General features: G+C 38.2%; 3 protein-coding genes across 4 annotated transcripts; all 3 read left to right on the forward strand.

Annotated features, from left to right (window-relative positions):
• Nucleotides 1-526: 526 nt before the first annotated feature.
• fam133b (family with sequence similarity 133 member B) lies at nt 527-9,038 on the forward strand. Of its 2 annotated transcripts, none has more exons than XM_034124775.1 (11): nt 527-699; nt 1,633-1,730; nt 2,848-2,926; nt 3,151-3,318; nt 3,411-3,443; nt 3,704-3,775; nt 4,424-4,522; nt 4,646-4,687; nt 6,010-6,099; nt 7,985-8,035; nt 8,376-9,038. In XM_034124775.1, the coding sequence occupies exons 1-11, from the start codon at nt 676-678 to the stop codon at nt 8,469-8,471; spliced, it is 852 nt and encodes a 283-aa protein (XP_033980666.1). In that variant the 5' UTR covers nt 527-675; the 3' UTR covers nt 8,472-9,038. The 2 variants fall into 2 exon arrangements, with proteins under 2 accessions (XP_033980666.1, XP_033980667.1); XM_034124776.1 differs by having other exon boundaries at nt 4,649-4,687.
• Nucleotides 9,039-11,379: 2,341 nt separating this feature from the next.
• LOC117477952 (progranulin-like) lies at nt 11,380-14,398 on the forward strand. The gene is made up of 6 exons (XM_034124778.1): nt 11,380-11,494; nt 11,781-11,927; nt 12,012-12,308; nt 12,722-12,895; nt 13,456-13,599; nt 13,894-14,398. The coding sequence occupies exons 2-6, from the start codon at nt 11,781-11,783 to the stop codon at nt 14,032-14,034; spliced, it is 903 nt and encodes a 300-aa protein (XP_033980669.1). The 5' UTR covers nt 11,380-11,494; the 3' UTR covers nt 14,035-14,398.
• A 514-nt stretch (nt 14,399-14,912) lies between these two features.
• Nucleotides 14,913-19,074, forward strand: LOC117477951 (zinc finger protein 133-like). Its single transcript, XM_034124777.1, has 7 exons — nt 14,913-15,327; nt 16,300-16,395; nt 16,745-16,897; nt 17,040-17,165; nt 17,481-17,513; nt 17,820-17,891; nt 17,982-19,074. The coding sequence occupies exons 1-7, from the start codon at nt 15,153-15,155 to the stop codon at nt 18,596-18,598; spliced, it is 1,272 nt and encodes a 423-aa protein (XP_033980668.1). The 5' UTR covers nt 14,913-15,152; the 3' UTR covers nt 18,599-19,074.
• The last annotated feature ends 175 nt before the right edge of the window (nt 19,075-19,249 follow it).

The raw sequence follows: 19,249 nt of genomic DNA on the forward strand, positions 1-19,249 counted from the left end.
GGGGACGTTATTTAATATTGCATTGCATTCTGCTTACTAGATAAAGAAAGACAACAATTGAAATGGAGCTACAAGGACTTGAGTGCCACAATATTGAACTGAAAAAAACGGATCGGGCCACCTTGTACAGACATACAAATGTCATGTGTTTGGACTGAGTGTGGTCATTATGGATTCCAGCCGTATTGGAATCAATGAAATCAGATACTCAATAATACTCAACAAAAACATTTGTTTTTATTGCACCTTTCATACAGTTTAGTGCAGTTCGAAATGTTTAACATATGACTGACAATCCAAAACAAGTGTTAAAAAAAGATAAGAACAAAGGATGTGAGACGGAACAAAAATACAACGTGTAGCCTAATTACAATAGATGTATACAGTGTGAAATTAAAATGTACAAATACACATTGACATAGTGGTCAGGGTTAATGGTATTCTATAACTTAAAGAACATTTGGAGAAGTACTTGACTAATCATTTATAATGTAGCCCAAATCCACACTACCTAGTCCTACCAGTTGGTGGCGGTATTTCAATGTTAGCTAACCCAAAACGAAGAAGAGTCATCTTTTCTGATGTGGCTAGGTTCATGGGCTAGGTCCATGTTAGCCAGGTAGCACTCATGGTTGCTCTTTCTTTTGGATATTATTTCCCCATCACTAACTCGCCATGGGCAAGAGAGACAATCGAGTGGTGAGTTGTTTTACAAAATATGTGTGAAAAATAAGAAACCATTAATACAGGGTTCCTTTTTCTAAGCTAGCTAGGCTTAATACAAGCTGATGCTAGCGTAATCGCAGTTACTAGCGTTGGCTAACTGATGTTAAATGTATGCCATTCTGATGCTAGGCCTAGATAGTGCGTTAACATAATAAAACCGCAACAATAATATAATTTGAAATTACATGTGTTGATGTAAATCGCTTTGTGCATCGAGTAGTCGTAAAAAAGCGAATCTGTAGCTCAACCAACAGGCCTCTAAGCTACCAATGCTAACTGTGACGTTAGCTCATAACATCTTGGACAATGTGTTGACGTGGTGAGGTTGCGCAGGATTTGTATTTGCATCCTGAGTCTATATACAGCTTTAGCACACTAGAAGGGATTTAATAAACCAATATGACGTTTAGATACACGGTAGCTGTGTCAAAAAAACATTTTCTGATACTAATTTTTTATCAATGACGCACATAATTTCTGGTTGTGTTTTGCTGAAGGTAAATCGTACAGTATACGGCGAATAAGGTAGCTTGGAGGTTGCAAGATAATACCGTTAAGTACATCGTTTATATTTTATTAAGGTTGGGTTATTGGGCTTAAAAAAAAACGGATTTATATCTCTTATGAACTGTCTTTTGTTCAATTCATTTTGTTTTTAATTATTATGTGACAGTGTTAATGTATATGTGAAGCACTTTGCATTGCCTTTGTGTCTGCAATGTGCGATATAAATAAACTAATCTTAACATTTCCCTGTACTAAAACTGTTTATAACATAAAAGCCCCAGTTTGGTTTTCAGTTAAATGCTAAATTAAGGATGTAGGGTTTCGTATTGCAATATACTGTTTAATTAAGGTGTATTTCAATAACATTTATAAAATGCATTATTCTGTTTGGTGTTCCAGGCTTACATCAACCCCATTGCAGCTTCACGAGCCAAGGGACCGTCTGGTAACGCCGGACCAACTATACAAGATTATTTAGGCAGACCTCGGCCAACATGGTGAGCGAAAGACAGACGTCCTAATTGGCCTTCACTGACATAAATATTTAAAGCTGGTGCTGAGAGAATTATGCAGTTGTGTAGTCCATGTTTCTCCCTAGAGACAGCAAGAAGCAGCACAGTCTTCCAGGCTCATAAAGATACAGAAACACTTTTTTTTTTTAAATAACAACCGCCTTCATTTGGTCAGTCAGTGTAAAACACTGCAAACACTGTTCTCAAATGCATCCTTGGGCTTTTCCTAAATATTTAAGTGTCACTGTCTTATTCAACTCCAATGACACAGCAGAAAACAAATACTGGTTGATTTCAGTCAGTATTGTTGCAACATCATCCTTGCTATGCCAAAGAAAAATTGAGAGCAGAGAGAGATGTCCAGATGTTTGCATACAGATGTTTGCATACTAGGGGTGGGTTTATTCATCGGTGAAATGCATTGATTATAAATGATGCAGATCCAACTGTAAACTGCATCATATGTCTCTTTTACAAGTATAATTATGTTTATTGTTCCCCCCATGAAATACCCAAAGTGTACTTAACTTATTAGCAGTAAAAAAGCGCTGTACAGGTTAACCTTGCTTTCTTTAAGCAAAGAGCTTTTGCCTTTTATATTTCAGAAAACATTATTTAGATATTTATCTCAGGAACATAATCATATGAAAGGATACACATTTATTTTATTTTTTACCTTTCGGATTTTGTCTTTTCTCACACTCTATTCTAAATGGTTAGCTCAACTTTTATCTGGTAAAATGTCATATCTGATCCCAAATGAAAGGAAGTCCAATCATAGCCACAAGGCAGCATATTCAAATAATTACCTTCTATACCTCAAAGCCAGTATGAAGGTTTATTTTGCATTACCTAAAGAACAATGTTTTTTAAATGCCATATTTACAATGACACGACGGGATTATTAAATGGGGCTTAATATATCATATTTTATTATAACTGAAACTATTTGGCTAACAAATGCTGGAAATGGATAGGACAATTGAATCATGCATTTATGAATGAAGGAATGAACAAGACTTTCTTTAATTTGGGTTAACATAGTAACTTAAAACATTTAACATTATAAACTGTGCTGCAACTGATTTATTGTCTCTTTCAGGGAGGAGTTAAAGGAACAGCTGGAGAGAAAGAAGAAGGGCTCTCGAACCCTGGCCGACTTCGAGGACAAAATGAACGAGGTATGTTTTTTGGAATATGTAGACTGACTCTGACATTATTTTGTTCTTAATGATCCCCTTCTTTACCTAAAATCATGTTCAATCCCAGCTGTGAGTGTCACGCCTAATGGCAATCTTTTTTACTGTACCCATAAACTTTTATTCATATTTGAGGGGCTCAACTGGCAAACAAATAACAATATAAATGGTGAATACTTTTAAAATGGGTTTGCTGTCATTTTCAGAAATGGAGGAAAGAACTGGCTAAAAACCGAGAGAAGTTGTTGAGTGCAATTGAGAAAGAAAAAGAGAAGAAGACAGCGGACAAGGAAAAAGAGAAGAAGACAGCGGACAAGGAAAAAGACAAGAAGACAACGGACAAGGAAAAAGAGGAGAAGAAAGAGAGAAAAGAGGTATTGTATCTCTCTTTCATCGGACATTTCAACATTCTTGATTCTAATTCATCAAAGTCTTTACTGACTATGCATTGTTTATTTGTGTTTAGAAAAAGAAGAAAGAGAAGAAGAAATCCAACAGGGTGAGGAGAGACCTCCAGTATTTTGATGGCCAGCTGAATCACAGTTCACACACACACACACACACACACACACACACACACACACACACACACACACACACACACACACACACACACACACACACACACACACACACACACACACACACACACACACACACACACACACACACACACACACACACACACACACACACACACTATCCGAAAATAATAACCTCAAGTCTAATGAACCCTGCTTTCATTGTGTTTTGGTCAAGCATTCTTCATCTTCCTCCTCCTCATCGAGTTCTGATTCTTCCAGCAGCTCCTCCTCAGAATCTGAAGACACAGTAAGTCATTGCAGACTTCAAACATGGGATACAAAATATTGCAATAACACTAAGAACATGTTGTAACCCATAATCCCACTGAAGCTATGTGCTCCTGAAATGGCTGCTGTTTGCTTATAGAGCACAGTTAACGGGTGTTTCTCAATGTCGAGGACGCTTCCTTGGTAAGTCCCTCCGAGTCAGGTCCTTCAGAAGCGAGGCAAGAATCCTTCCTAGCCTCCGAAAACGAAGAATGGTGGAACAGGCTAACAGGTGTGCGTCATATGCGAGGCCCCGCCTTAAATGGAGCGCGATTTCTGCCAAAGATTTGGAAATTGGTCCGTGCGCAAAGCATTGTGGGGATTTTAAGACCGCGGAGTCTACACATGTGCAGCCTCGAAATTTCTCGCAACGAAGGACGCCAGCCTCGGTAGAATTCCAAGTATCCTGGACATTGGAACAGTCCTTCGACGGCACTCGATGACGTAGCATCCTTGAAATAGTGGCTCTGGAGCATCCTTCCTCGACATTGAGAAACACCCACAGCCTCGTTCTAACAATAGCTTCCTGTGTTTGAATAAAGATAAGACAACTTATTAGAGACATCATAAGGTCCTACACTAATGCAGCATTACATTGGTTTGATTGCGTTTCTATTTGTGTATACAGGATGAAAAGAAGAGTGTGAAGAAAAAGCGTAAGAGAAAGAAGTCCTCAGCCAGGAGAGCGTCGAACGGCTCGGAGGACGACTCTGATGCTGAAAGCAAGGTTTTCTTCTTCTTCTCTCAACAGTGTTTGAGTACACTCCAATAGAATCAGGTTCTGGTGTCGTAATCCAATAATGAATCCATGCCAGTGTTTAATCTAAATGTTGTTGATTTTCTCCTCAAGAAGAAGAAGAAAAGAATCAAGGAAGAAGGGGACAAAGATAAGGTAACTTATTTTATTCACCTTGTTCATATTTCCACAGATATGTGTTATGTTTTATTAAACATCTTGTCCTGTGTTCTTGCCAGTTAAATCAAGTCTTAACACTTTATATTCAGGGATGCAAACTTGTCACCTTTCGGCTACATTACCTACGGTGCGTTCGTTAATATTAACTGTGCGGTCCGGAGTCACTGTGGCACAGACTGGACCGCTGGTGAACAGCTGTTAGAACGGGCCGTTCAGGTGTTCAGAGCAGAGCTCCCTGTCGGAGCGGCAGAGCGTGATGTGCACTGAAAAGTTTTTCTGTCGCAATATTATTTAATGAATCGTTGAGCTAGCTAACTAGCATACATTGTCACTATCTGCTAACGTTAGCTTTAGCCTTCGTTTTCAAATAGTCTTTTTCATAGGCTATAAACGGAGGTGGTATAAGTATATATCTTGTACTTGAGTAAAAGTAGAAGCACTCAGGTCTTGTACTTGAGTAAAAGTAGAAGTACCAGAGTGTAGGAATACTCTGTTACAGTAAAAGTCCTGCATTCAAAATGTTCCTCAAGTAAAAGTAGAAAAGTATTCTCATCAAAATATAGTTAAAGTAGCGACAGTGAAAGTAGAGATTGTGCAGATTGGTCCATTTCAGAATAATATATATGATATGTTTTATAATGATTGATCATGAAAGTGTTCTCAAAGCTGGTAAAGGTGCAGCTAGTTTGAATGACTTTGTATACTGCAGGGTAGCTTGTGAATTTACTCCAGGTGGAACTAAAGTCTGATTTAACACTTGATTATATTTCACATCATTCATCCAGATCTGTAAAGTAACTAAAGCTATTAAATACATGTAGTGGAGTAAAAGTACACCAATTACCTCTGAACTGTAGAGGAGAAGAAGAACAAAGTAGCAAAACATTGAAATACTTAAATAAAGTACAAGTATCTCAAAATTGTACCCAAGTATAGTACTTGAGTTTATGAACTTAGTTACTTTACACCACTGGCTATAAAGATAGAAAGACTAAGCCTTGCACAGAGGCATGAAAATACATTTTCAAAATGCTCAACAGTGCTGCCAAAATTATAAACTGACTGCTACACAATTAAAATAAATGCTTTTATACATTTCGATTAGATGTGAGTCTTTGGCGTTTCTGTTATTATTAACTGCTTTAGTTGTTCTGACTGCTAAAATCCTCTGTTATTCCTCATTTGAAAGCCGATATTCCGTGGGGTCGGGGGGCTCGGATCCTTGTCACCTTTTTCATACCTGATGAGTTTGCATCCCTGTATATTCATAATGGTGATGTTAATCTTTTGTCTGTCAGGATGACAAGAGCCGTAAAAAAAAAAGGAAGTCCGAGCGAAGCCATAAAGACTCGTCTTCAGAGTCCTCTGCTGAATCAGAGGGGGAAGAGGTATTTTTTATTATTACTAGGACTGTAGATGTAACCATCTCTTTCACCACTTCTCATCCCGATTACAGTTTTTACCAGAAACTGTAAACTTTTATCACGTCTTTGTTCCTCATTATTATGATCTTTGTTCTTCTTTTAATTCAACTTAGGTGGGAAGGACCCATTGAGTGCACAGGCCACGCTGAGTTATAAGTAATACAGCAGTGAACAGTTAACAACCCACTTCCCTAAGAATTCAACATTGTTTTTGTCACTGCTGTTTACATTTCTCAAAAAATGCACTTGGCCTACGAGAAAATCCTTCTTGTTTTGTCACATTTTTCTTTTGAAGCATAACGGCCTTAACAACACCCACTTGTCTTTGTGCAACCCTGTGTTGCATAAAGACAAAGTGATCATCGAATAACTACTGGACAGAAAGGTGGAACAAATATTTAACACAAAGCACTCATGTAAAGTCGCTCCACAAGTACTCGCAAAACATACACCTACACACGGCCACATACCATAATCTAAGAAAACAAATATATATTTGACATACTTTGCTTTATTTTGCTCACACGCCAATAAATATTGCATTAGGGAACATAAAGGGATACCTAATGAAAATGGTACTGATAAAAGAGCTAGTCACAGACTAATCTCTGGTAATATCTTCAACAAGTGACTCCCGTCTGCACTGTAGGTATTTTTAACGGATTAACCGTACATTACATTACACAATTTGCCAAATACAGTTAAGTATCAGTTCTCCTTGTGTGGTTTCTCGTCCAGATGTGCTAGCTTTCTCTCTGTCACGCATCATTGGGAGTCTGGTAAATGATATATACTTAAAAAATAATTTCCATGTCAAAAAAGTCACAGTTTGTCGTAAGACTGTTGAAATATAAGACTATGAAAAATGCGCAACTAGAAAGACTACAAATCCCTGAATCCCGGTCCTGCATGCTGGCTCTTACGGAACCGACTAACTCTCCTTGTGTGTATGTACAGCTCTCAACATGCCCAGACTTGTAGTGATTTTCACCTCTTTTAATACTTTTCGCCTCATTCTGAAAGAAAGAAGTGAAATGTGCCAACGTGGCGGACGTCTTGGTGTGTGGTGCGAGATAGGAGATGTAGTTCATTGAGCGGTTTCACCCAAAAAAAAGTGTTACTTCACAGTTTTACGACACATTTTAATTTTTTTGACTTGCAAAATTATCTTTTACATCATATGTGTAATTCGTGGCACAATTCAAACGGAATCGAAAGATAATCTTTCTCTCCCCATTGACTTCAATACATACTTTTTCCGAAATAAGGTCCCATGGAGCTCCCCCGGAAAGGGAGGGACTTCGCCTCTCTATTGCCCTCGCCTTAATGACTTGCATTGCTTTCAAAGCTTAGAGTCTAAAAATCAGCTTCAAAATCAGTCCTTTTGTTAGATTAATAAATGATTTGTTGCTCAAGAATGATACGGACATTTCATACCTGGTTAAATTTCCTTTCTTTATGAAGGAAATGTATCAGTTTATATTTATATCATAATTTACTAATGTAATCAATCTTTCAACGCATTACAGGGTTAGTGTAGTTTCATGTTCGTTTTTCGCAGTACAACCTTTATTTGTGAGTGCCAGTGAACCGTTTCCATTGATCCTTGCCACTACTGTCCACCCTTTGCATTTAGATTTGGAGCTGTGCGTTGCCACTTCCCAAAATATCTTCAACAGTTGAGAAGAAAGGCATTTAACCCAGAAATGAATGACCTTATGAAATTGATTTGTAGTTAAATTTGGGGTCTTTTTTACTGCAGTTGCTCGTGTAAACTCCATGATTGTGAAACAGTTTGGTTACTTCCCTCTTCCCATTGTTTTTATTTGATTCTTTTCCCGTCTTGCAGGCTGAAGCCAAGAAGAAAAAGAGAAGTAGCGAGGAAAAGGACAAAATCACAGTGAGACATTAACTTACTTTCATTGTTTAAACAAGTGCAGATAGTGAGACAGATTTTTATTTTAAGACTGCAACAAAGACACATTTTAGGAATGCACAAATGAGTAAGTAGCATTGTAACATTAGATGGTTCGGACAGGTTGTACATGAACTGTATCTACATTAGACCGATCCGGCATAGTATCAGCTGTTGGGGACGCAGCAATATATATGTGTGTCTACTCAACCAGAAAGTCCCTAGCAACAAAAAAAGAAACTCATTTGTTTGGCTATAGCTAATCACGCTGTGGCATTGATACTAACTTAAGAGAAATGACTGACTAGTATGTTTTTGTACACAGGACAAATCCAAGAAGAAGAGGAAAAAGAAGCACAAGAAACACGGCAGAAAAAAGAAAAAGAAGGCAGCTTCTCATTCAGACACGGAGCTCGACTAATGCCCGTGTCTCTGCGCGTCTCTCGTCGTGTTGTTTTTGCCGCTGACCTCCACAAAACCCTCCTATCCAGCTTTGGTCATCACAATTGAAAAATATACGTACAACCTTGCCATGCTGGGGTTTTTTGAGTGAAATTGAGGCAGGCAGCTATCTGTGGCAACTACCGGTTCATGTTTACTGTTGATTTGTATCACCTTGCTTTTGTAGATAATTGTTCTTTCACCCACGGGACTGAGGTGAATTCCCCGTATTTCCCCCCCCCCCCTTATCTTGGAGACTTCAGCGTGACCTGCTCTCACCTTCACCCTGGAGCTCCTCTTCTCTCCACTTCACACCCCCACATCTCACATTTCTAGTTGCTAAATGAGGCCGTCCTGCTAGTGCCTGCGTCGTGCATGTAGACCTGATGTCCCCCCAGCCTCATATTGAAGTTGGACTTATAAGAAATGTGAGCTGCAGAGTCAACATTTATACAAAGGATACTTGTTCCGTTAGATGAATTGTTACAGTTTTGTGTAAATGAATAAACAATGGCAATTCATCAATAAAGTCTTGTTTTAACCTTTATTGCTGTTAATAAGTTACAACCTTTATTGTGAGATTATTTGATATGTTGTTTGTGTGGGCATAAACACAGATCATACATTGATATAAACCGTCAACCGTTGGATTTAATTTGTGGTTACCCTGCCTCAATTATAAATCTTGTTCTGCTTTGTCACACTTCCTTAAAAGTTAAGGAAACTAAGCACTACTCGAAAATACAGCTCCTTAAAAAGCTTCCTATTCCGGAAATGTTTGAAAATTGTTTGAATGCCTTTAGACATGTGGATAATGTACCACACGTATACTATCAGATATCCCATTGTGTTTCCATATGGCTCAAGTATTTCTGACTTGACTTGTGAACTATTAATGCCAATTTCTTAAAAAATAAAATACAAAAAAAACATGAATTGGTTGAGAAAGTATTCAGATCAGATTAAAATTGTTTTTTTGTATAGTTAGAAAATGTCTTGCATTCCAAACCTTAGCAGAGGCACCAAAGTGTCATCGTCAAAATATACTTACATTTTCAGAATAAAGTAAAGGCCCCCTTTAGGCAAAATGGTCCACAGTGTGTTTCTGGATTATCCTTTCTTATCCCTTCATCTAAGCACCATTTGAATGTACACTATATAGACCAAAGTATTGGGCCACCTACAGGAGCTTTTATGACATCCCATTCCAAATTCTTAGGCATTAATATGAAGTTGGTCCCTCCTTGGCAGCTATTACAGCTTCCACTCTTCTGTGAAGGCTTTCTACAAGATTTTGGAGTGTGTGGGAAATATTGCCCATTCATCCAGAAGATAATTTGAGAGGTCAGACACTGATGTTGGACGAGAGGACCTGGCTTGCAATCTCTGTTCTAGTTCATCCCAAAGGTCAGGGCTCTGTGCGGGTCAGCCAAGTTCTTCCACACCAAACTCATCCAACCATGCCTTTATAGACCTTGCTTTGTGCACTGGGGCAGTCATACAGGGTCATACCGTCCCTGTAACTACTCTGGTCTTGAAATAACGTTACGCATCGAACTGATGTCCACAATCACGTTTATTTACCTCTTGGTACAATTATGAAACACCGTGAAAACGTGTTCACCTAGTAGACCAGCAGTAGAAAAGGCACGTTATTAACATCGTTGACACTTTTAGCGCCGTTTTACTCTCTCACAAACACAATGTAAACATCCGGATCCGGGGCTAGAGGTCACATGACTTCCGGAAAGATAACTCTTATAATTTTTAACAAAATAAAACAAAGTTCTAGCACTCTTCAAAAAATACAAAACAATAAATAAGGGCACTTTGAGCGTCAGCTACATTGCCCAAACTGTTTCCACAAAGTTGGAAGCATAGAATTGTCCAAAATGACTTGGTAAGACTAAGATGAGGCATTAAGAATCCCCTTCACTGGATCTAAGGGGCCTAGGCCAACCCCAGAAAAACACCATAGCATTATCCCTCCTCCACCAAACTTTACAGATGGCACAATGCAGTCAGGCAGGTAACGTTCACCTGGCATTCGCCCAACCCAGACGCGTCCATCAGACTGCCAGATACTTTAATAATATCATTGTGTGATTCTTATTTGCTAATGTTTATCTATATTTACTACTTTCACTTATTTGCTAAGCTTATGAAAATTCCTTATTAAGAAGATTTGTTGCAGTGTTGTTAGTTACCAACAACTCAGTTGAACTGAGAACATCCTTATCACCAAGCTTTACCCCTCCCTTTCTCCTCTCTCTGTGTTTAAATATGCAACCCAAACTCTATTCTTTGTCTTTTACTCTGCAGACTGTATGCTCTGCGGAGCCATTATTTAATACTTAACATAGTGTTGGTAAGTGTATAGTAATGACTGCTGTCTTTAAATTTGATCACATATTTTTAAGTAAAATATTTATCAGCAGTAACTAATAATGCAGTGAAGTAACAATGCCATTATCTATTGAAGTAGAAAGTAGCAGAACATCGAAATTAGGGCAAAGTGCATATACCTCTTAATTGTACTTAAGTATACTAATTAAACGTACATAGTTTAAGACATACCATGGTGCTATGTAATTAATTAAGAAAGATGCTAATATCCAAAAAAAGGTATATGAACCACTGTTAGTTTATAAGTAACATTTGATTTGAGTATTTAACATTTAACCTACTTCCTCATTTGAAAAAAACATTTATTGCATCAATAGTTTTTCAGGTTTTACAGGCAGGTCTTGTGATGTTGATCAATGAAATGGCAACAAAGGTCAATGTGAGCCTTCCTTGTTTAATCATTGAGGTGTAGGAGTGTTTTCAGAAACGTCCACTGTCATGATTTGACAATCACATGATGACCCACAGCCACAGGGTGTGTGTACAGTTGGATTTATAGTGGGAGTGTCTGACCTGCCTTATAAAAACTAATGCATTCATGCTTCAGTTCAGGGGAAGTGTAACCGTAGCACAAGAAGCTGTTGAAACACTTGCAAGGTAAGTGATAAGAATAATCTGCCTCAAATCCTGTATACTTTACGGTTTGTTATTTACAGTCACAACGTCTATTAGTACTGTTCAGGGATATCCTGAGATTAAAGAAGATTAAAGACCAAGCTCAAATGAAACTGAAAGTTGAAGCATGTGAAGAAAATCAAAGACGTTTAAATCACAATGTTGTTTATGAACTGGAAATAATCTGTATGAGACATCTAGTGGAACTGCAGATAATGTAACTCATTTAACTGATTTAAATTAACCTCATATTATTACTGTTTTGCAGATGTTGAGGACTACTCTGTGGTTGTTAGTGGGAGTGTTTGTGTGGGGGTTTGCATCCTGCATCACATGTCCTGACGGGAACCACTGCAGTGATAACGCCACCTGCTGTATGACTGTGCATGGATATAGCTGCTGCCCATATCCCAATGTAAGTCACTTCAAAACATACAGTAACACAACATGTAGTTATAAAGACTAACGTTTATCTCTATGCGCATTTATTTGTCTTTAGGCTGTGTGTTGCGCTGACCTGGCCAACTGCTGCCCTTCAGGGTTTCGCTGTAACCTGGTCACTCACATGTGTGAGAAAACACCATGGATGAGAATCCCCATGGTGAAGAAGGAAGCTGCAGAGAAACCAAGCACTCCTGTTCGACCTGCATCTCCCATCCAGGAACTCCAAAACAATGCTGTACCAGAGCAAACGAAGAGTTCAGATGTCTACTGTGACAACTATTTCAGGTGTCCCAATGGCTATACCTGCTGCAGACACCCAACAGGAGCCTGGTTCTGTTGCGGGTACTCTGTTGTGAGTTGACCTTCATAGGATTGTGCAATGAGACACATGACTATGAGGAAATTCCTTTTGTTTATGTCGGCACGACAGGTCAAAGCAGGAATCTCGAAGTTTGAATTCCAAACAAAGAGAGTTCTCTTTTATAATTCTTCAGTATTGGATCTACTCTGCATTTAATGTAAAATATATATATACAAAAAATATATATATGTTATTTGAAATATGTTAAGTTTTTCCTCTTTCACTTCTAAATGTTTTTATGTCTTTGATTCTGTTTTTTTAGTTGCATGTTTTTCTTTTCATACATATTGGTTTTAGAATGGTCAAGTCAAGGGCGGTGATCCAATAATCTGATTGCCAACTACTGCTTCTGTTACCGTCGTGCATTTGACAATGATTAACTTGTTACTTGTTTTAAAATGTAGGGCTGGTGTTGTCTGGACGGCTACCACTGTTGTCCATACGGCTACAACTGTGACCTCACATATACACACTGTGTGAGGCAAGGCCTGAGCTATCCCTTCAGCCCCAGAGAAAGTCTCACCTCAATCCCTGCCTCTCCCATTTCAACTTCAGAGGACAAAAGCATCATACAAGAGGTATGACATATGGCAGTAAATGTGCCTTTATGTGGAGTATAAATCCTGGGGATGGGTATCTCAATGACCATCATCAACAAAGGTCCTGAAAGTCTGTCCTCAATCAGCTTTAATGTAGGTGATGGGGTTCTACACAAGTTTTCACAGGAGTTTTTTACTTGTAGGCTTTCTTCCTGTCATTTGTTTTACTGGTTTGAGGTGGGCGGGGGTCAGATGAAAAGTGATCACACATCATTCTGTGCACCAGTTGACAGTTGTTGGTTTGTTTGCTTATGTTGGCAGGCCACTGGCATTCCAATATGATCAAATCAAACCTAAAAAGTGTTCTCTTCCTCGTATGTGTTAACTTACTTGGCAATAAACCTGTTTCTGATTCTTAAAACAAATCTTGATAAATAATACTGAAGGCTTTTTCCCTGAAAAGAAAGAAACCTCTTACCAATATTCAAATTTTAAAAGTTAAAATTACTTTGTGTATAAAAGATTTGTATCTACATGCCAAGTATTTATAGTTAAATATGTATTTAATAGCAAGGTCATTTTGTGTATCCCTTTTGCAGACACCAATGACGGTTCTGACAGAAACCAAGGATGGTAGCCCTGAGGCTGGAGTCATTCGCTGTAATGACAAGTTGTACTGCTCACCAGGGACATCTTGCTGCAAAGACACCAAAGGCAATTGGAGCTGCTGTCCCTTCCCACTGGTATGAATTGTCCATGACACATGAAGGCCATCAAAAAGTAATGGTGCTGTGATCTGAAGGGAACTATTATGCAAAAGTGTTAAGACAAACAGGAAAATATAAGCTTTAAAACACACAACAACTTAATTATCAACATAATTTGAAAGTGCATTTTTCCACACTATAAACACCTAAAACTGATGCATCTGACATATGTTTGTTTTGTTCAGTAAATAAATGAGCTTATCCACTTGAGTGTGGCACTTTTCTAGTCAATACTACCATTTCCTAACATCCAGACCTTTTCTGTTTCAGGGCATGTGTTGTAAAGATGGTAAGCACTGCTGCGAGTATGGCTTTTCGTGCTCCTCCACCTCCCTGTCATGTGAAAGAGGGTACGCTCACATGCCATCAGGACCCCGGGAACATGCCAAATCAACCGAGGACATGTTGTAAAAGTGTGTGCACTGTGATAGCTTTGGGATTGTCTTGATATATAGTTCTGGCCAAATCAAACAATGAATCATAAGACCTATGCAAATGAAGTAAATAATGTGCTTACATCCTCAAAAGATGACTTGGTGGCTGTTTTTCTTTTCGCAAGGGATGGCATATTTTCAATATCCAGTTTATCGAGACTTCTTGCAAAAGTTTGTATTCATTGCAGTGGTGTAGTAGGTCTATTGAGGATTTTTTATCTGAAGATGTCAATTGAGAAATAGATCATCACAGATGATTTAATGCCAATCTCATTTTTTTTATTGATCACTTTTTTATGTAACAGAAAATATAACATTTTATAAACTTATTTTAATACGAATATGCCAATGTGAGTGAATTTCATTTGTTCTCCTGCAGCCTGAAATCCTTGTGTCACTGGGCGATGGTACACTCACCCAGTGGTGTAAAGTAACTAAGTAGATACTGTACTTAAGTACAATTTTGAGGGACTTCAATTTCTAGCTTCTTTGTACTTCAACCCCATTACAAATCAGAGTTAGATCGTGTACTTTTACTTTACTACATTATTTAATACCTTTAGTTTATTTGCAGATTTGAATGAATGATTTTAGAAAAACAATCAACACTTAAAAAAGGACTTTAGTTACACCTAGAGTAAAACTCATAAGCTAACTCGCAGCATACAAAGTACTTAAAACACCTTTACCAGCTTTGATAACACTTTAATGCATCAATTATTATAATCAGAACATAATATTTTGTGACGTGCCAATTTGCATAATGAGTACTTTTACTGTTGGTACTTTAAGTATATATTTAGATGCTAATTGTGTACTTTTAATTGAGTAACATTTTGATTGCAGGACTTTTACTTGTAACAGAGTATTCCTACACTCTGGTACTTCTACTATTATTTAAGTGAAAGATCTGAGTACTTCTCCCATCTCTGCACTACCAGTGTTTCCCCATACCAATAAGGATACATTTTCCAACTGTGTCGTTTGTCAAAGGGCTTTTACTTTGAAAGGAAACAAACGGAAGTGTCATTTACATTCCGGAAGGCTCACTTTCCTTTGTTCCGGTGTGTATGGTTCCGCTTAGATGGTGGAAAGATGATTGAAACAGAACTTGAAGTGTTTGTTTCCGAGCGGCTACATGCTGCTGTCTCTGAAATAATGGGTGTTTTTAAAAAGACGTTAAAGGGTTACGAGCAGCAGGCGGCCCGACTCAAGGAGGAAAACCAGCGCAACCGTTCGCTGTTGGACATGATCCTTAAAGCTCAAAAAGGTTCGTCTGGTTGTATAATGGCGAATAATCTCTCCTCTTTCTCTTCTTCTTCTTTGCTTTAATGGCGAGTCGCAACCACTTAGAGCATTATGGCCACCTACTGTTGATTTATTGAATCTTCAAGTTAAATCTTTGTCCTCAGACCAGTGTTTTTGAGAAACTTGAAGATCAGTTTGTGAACTTCATTTATTGAGTTACTTGCTAATATTGACTTGAAATCCATGTCCTTAATGTTATGTTGTTCCATTGCAGTTTTCAGAATGAGTCTTTGCCTAGTATATTCCGGGCAGCTAAAAAATACATGATTTATTGTCTCAGACTCTGATAATTGGCAACCATCACAATTGCCAGTTGGATATTTTCCAATAAAATACAGTGATGAGTTTAATCCGGAGTGACCCAATTTTATCCTGCTGATAATGTTCTGTTCTCTTCTATTACTCCCCCAAGTGCTTTCCATTCGTACTTCCCTTTGTATCTGGTATAAATGTCTTTAGTGTTACTGTCCCATAACCTTTACCATTGTTGCTTGATAATAACTTTCGTAAATGAGTTTACTTCTGCCCTACTGATAGTAATTCCTCCTCTTTCTCTCTCTTCCTCTCTGTCATTTCAATATTCAGTTTTGCAATTAATGTACCAGGGACGATATTACCAAAACCTCAAGTTATAATGAGAATATTATAAAAAGAACAAATTACAGTTCTTAAAATTAGGAAAATTGTAGAAATATCCATTAACCCTCACTCTGTGTTTGTGAGAGACTGTGTATGTCCTTGTATGAGTACATTGGATCCTCCAAGCAATTCAAAGTTATTCAAAATCATCCAGTGTGTTTCAAGTTCATTAGTTTCTCGTAGGATAACAACGATAAGTCATTTATAGCCACTCTCTGTTTCTCAAACGTGTTTTTTAAATATGTAATATAACTACTGCTCCTTCGCATCTGTTTTTCACTTTACTCTGCATTAGGTCGCCCCATTAAAAGCACCCCGGTTGTTGTTGGTCCAGTTGCATCCGATTCAAGTACTGTCAGCAAGGTCGAAAACATCCAATGCTCCAATAGTGGTAAGACTTAAGTCAAATCAGTTCATTAAGATTCTATGAGACACTTGAAAATGACTGAAGTTGTGTCTCTGACATTGACACCATTACTCACCCCAGTGTGATGTGCTACATCAGTCATTACATTGTAAAACCTTACATAACTATTAAGTGCAACTTCCCTTTCAATAACTACAAAACACTCATTGTTTGCTCAAATGTCTCCTATGTCTAATACCACCCTCGAAGGGAAAATTGGCATTTCAGTCATTCTGAATGAGGCTTTTGATAGGATGTCTCAAACCTGAATAATTATAATAAATACCATACTATCTTGTAAAGTAACTATACGATATCTTCATTTGTTTTCCAGGCTTGTGGTGTGTCTTCTCTTCACGCAACGACTTACTAAAGCATGCAAGTGGTGACAACTGTTCCTACTGCTTGAAGAGTGTTCCAGCCACTAAGACGCATTTGATAGAAAAACATTATCTAAATGCAGTCCATTTGACTGATAATGGCACCGGTACGTTTTATTTACATCAAAGTACGATGATACTTTGTTCATTACAATGGGTCAACTTAGTTGAGCATATTCTGAAGAAAGCTAGCTGATAAAAGTGTTGAGTTATTTAAGGTAGTAAGTTCAATATATTTTCTCTTCTCAGAAAAATGTGTGATCCCCTGTACATGCAAAGATTTTAGCCAAGGCAGAAGTCACTGGCACTGCCCATGTTGCACGAGGATCATTAGCCGGAGAACCAACTTTCAGGTGCACATCTCTAAACAACCTGGTATGTATCAGTCCTTAAAATTCTCCATGTTTTAAGTTTTGCTTTAAATAACTGCTGTACATTACATTTAGCTGACGCTTTTATCCAAAGCGACTTACAATGACCAATTACAGGGACATTCTCCCTGGAGTAACTGAGGGCTAAGTGCCTTACTCAGGGGCAAACTAGTGGTGGTGTTCCAGGCGGGATTTGAACTCATGACCTTCCGATCACTACTACTACTACTACTACTACTACTACTACTACTACTACTACTACACCTCCAATAATAATGACTAAGCCTCTTAGTGACTATAATATCTCTCTACGTTTCAGGGTATGCAATACTGCAGAAAAGCCAAGATGCAGGTTAGTTTGCAATATGTCTGATGCCCCTCAGTTGTTCTTAAATAATGAATTACTATCCATTTCTGAACAATGCTGTAAACATGGTTATGTTGCTAATTGTTATATTCCATGCACCAAATAAAAAAACAGCACCTGCATAGCTATGAATTCATATTTGTCAAAATAAGACCTTAGAGTGTTAATGTTTTCATTCACTGAGCATCAGAAATAAATCGTTTGATGGTGTATTGACTGCAAGAAAAAAGATATTATGCAGTCTATCAATGTTATTAAATACATGTATCTGTCTTTCCTCACAAATCATAGATAGGCCCAATGTCTCTGCCTTTGAGGAGGTCCCCCTGACTCTTGGATCTTGTAGTGAGCAGGACAAACAAGGTAGAAGAGCTTTGCATGCATATCTTCACTTTCACTGCATGTACAGACTTGTGATAGAAACAACTGAATGTGTTTGTTCTTTATTCCCAGTGAGTCACCCCAAGTGCCAGGACTCAGTGCAGATCGAAGGGAAGCAAATGCAACAAAGTAACAGTATATTGAGCTTTGTGGCAGATCATGCCTCTTTAATTGTTTGTTCTAACAGTTATACTCAAGATCTCAGCGAAACATTGAACACTGTGGAAAGTGGCAAAGCAAAACCCCTTCCTAATACTTCAAATCAACCTCTGGAAACGCAGCCTGATCGTGGGGATGGTGGAATATTGCAGCCAACTGGGGAATCTCAGCACCACAAACTTTGTTCTAGTGTAAAGTCATCCAACACCAAGAGGAATATGCAAGTGAAAAGATCTTTTAGTTTAAAGATTAATAAGTCAACCAAACTATCTGTCAGTCAAAATCTCAAAGGTCCTCATATATGTAAAGCATGTGGAAACACTTTCCATTACATGTACAAGCTGAAGGCACACACACAAACACACGCACTGGATAAAACCAAGATTTGTGGAATCTGTGGAAAACATTTGGAGTCCAAAGAGAGTTTCGTCAAGCACCTTCACAGCCACACAAAGAGAAACAAAAAACAAAACAAAAGTGGTGTATGTGGGGCAAAAGGCATAGCAGATTTCACAGACCAAGGGGTCTAAATATCAAGTCTCCAACCAACAAACAAAAACTTCTGTGATCCTTGTTTTAGATAAGTGTACTTATGGGAAAACTAATTGAGTTCTAGTGCTGTCCAAAATATCTCAAGCCAGATTTTCATGAAAGACTGTTATTGCAATTTTGGTTATGGGAAATTAATGAAAGTCTACACAGCAAAGTTTGGTTAAAACGTCAATGGCAATGCTGGTCATGTGGGGGCTTCACATTTCTGTTTAATGCTGGCCGTAGTGTTTTACTGATGAGTGCAGTTGGTTGCCTGCTGTGTTTTGATCCCAACTTGCAAGTTTTGTCATATCTGTCCCATAAAGTGGTGAGTGTGTCCATGGCAGAAAGGAAGGGGGCGGGAGGAAAGACTTGAGTTCCAGTGCTGTGCAAAAACTCAACTGTGTTTTGTATATAATTGTTTTCCCATACAGTGTTGTAGACCTGAATAAAAAAATATTCAAAGTCAAATCTATTCCTTGTGCATTTGTTTCTCCAAATTCCTCAGTTCGAAAGTTAGAGGCTATTTGGTGCCAACAAAAAATCTAAACGTTAAGAATTATTGTGGAAGTATGAGAGAGTTGAAAAGTGTTTCTGTTGAGTTTGTTCTTCTCAAGCCAGATTTTCATGGAATCCCCAAGGCTATTATT

Source organism: Trematomus bernacchii, unplaced genomic scaffold, assembly GCF_902827165.1.
Source record: "Trematomus bernacchii unplaced genomic scaffold, fTreBer1.1, whole genome shotgun sequence".
Classification (NCBI taxonomy): domain Eukaryota; kingdom Metazoa; phylum Chordata; class Actinopteri; order Perciformes; family Nototheniidae; genus Trematomus; species Trematomus bernacchii.

Excerpts from the sequence above, each read along its gene's own strand:
- LOC117477952 (XM_034124778.1), top strand. The coding sequence starts at position 11,781 with ATGTTGAGGACTACTCTGTGGTTGTTAGTGGGAGTGTTTGTGTGGGGG. Across the intron at positions 11,928-12,011 it reads GCTGCTGCCCATATCCCAAT|GCTGTGTGTTGCGCTGACCT; the intron begins GTAAGTCACTTC and ends ATTTGTCTTTAG. Across the intron at positions 13,600-13,893 it reads GCTGCTGTCCCTTCCCACTG|GGCATGTGTTGTAAAGATGG; the intron begins GTATGAATTGTC and ends TTTCTGTTTCAG.
- LOC117477951 (XM_034124777.1), top strand. The coding sequence starts at position 15,153 with ATGATTGAAACAGAACTTGAAGTGTTTGTTTCCGAGCGGCTACATGCT. Across the intron at positions 16,898-17,039 it reads TTTGACTGATAATGGCACCG|AAAAATGTGTGATCCCCTGT; the intron begins GTACGTTTTATT and ends TTCTCTTCTCAG. Across the intron at positions 17,514-17,819 it reads GCAGAAAAGCCAAGATGCAG|ATAGGCCCAATGTCTCTGCC; the intron begins GTTAGTTTGCAA and ends CACAAATCATAG.
- fam133b (XM_034124775.1), top strand. The coding sequence starts at position 676 with ATGGGCAAGAGAGACAATCGAGTG. Across the intron at positions 3,444-3,703 it reads AGAAGAAGAAATCCAACAGG|CATTCTTCATCTTCCTCCTC; the intron begins GTGAGGAGAGAC and ends GTTTTGGTCAAG. Across the intron at positions 4,688-6,009 it reads AAGAAGGGGACAAAGATAAG|GATGACAAGAGCCGTAAAAA; the intron begins GTAACTTATTTT and ends TTTGTCTGTCAG.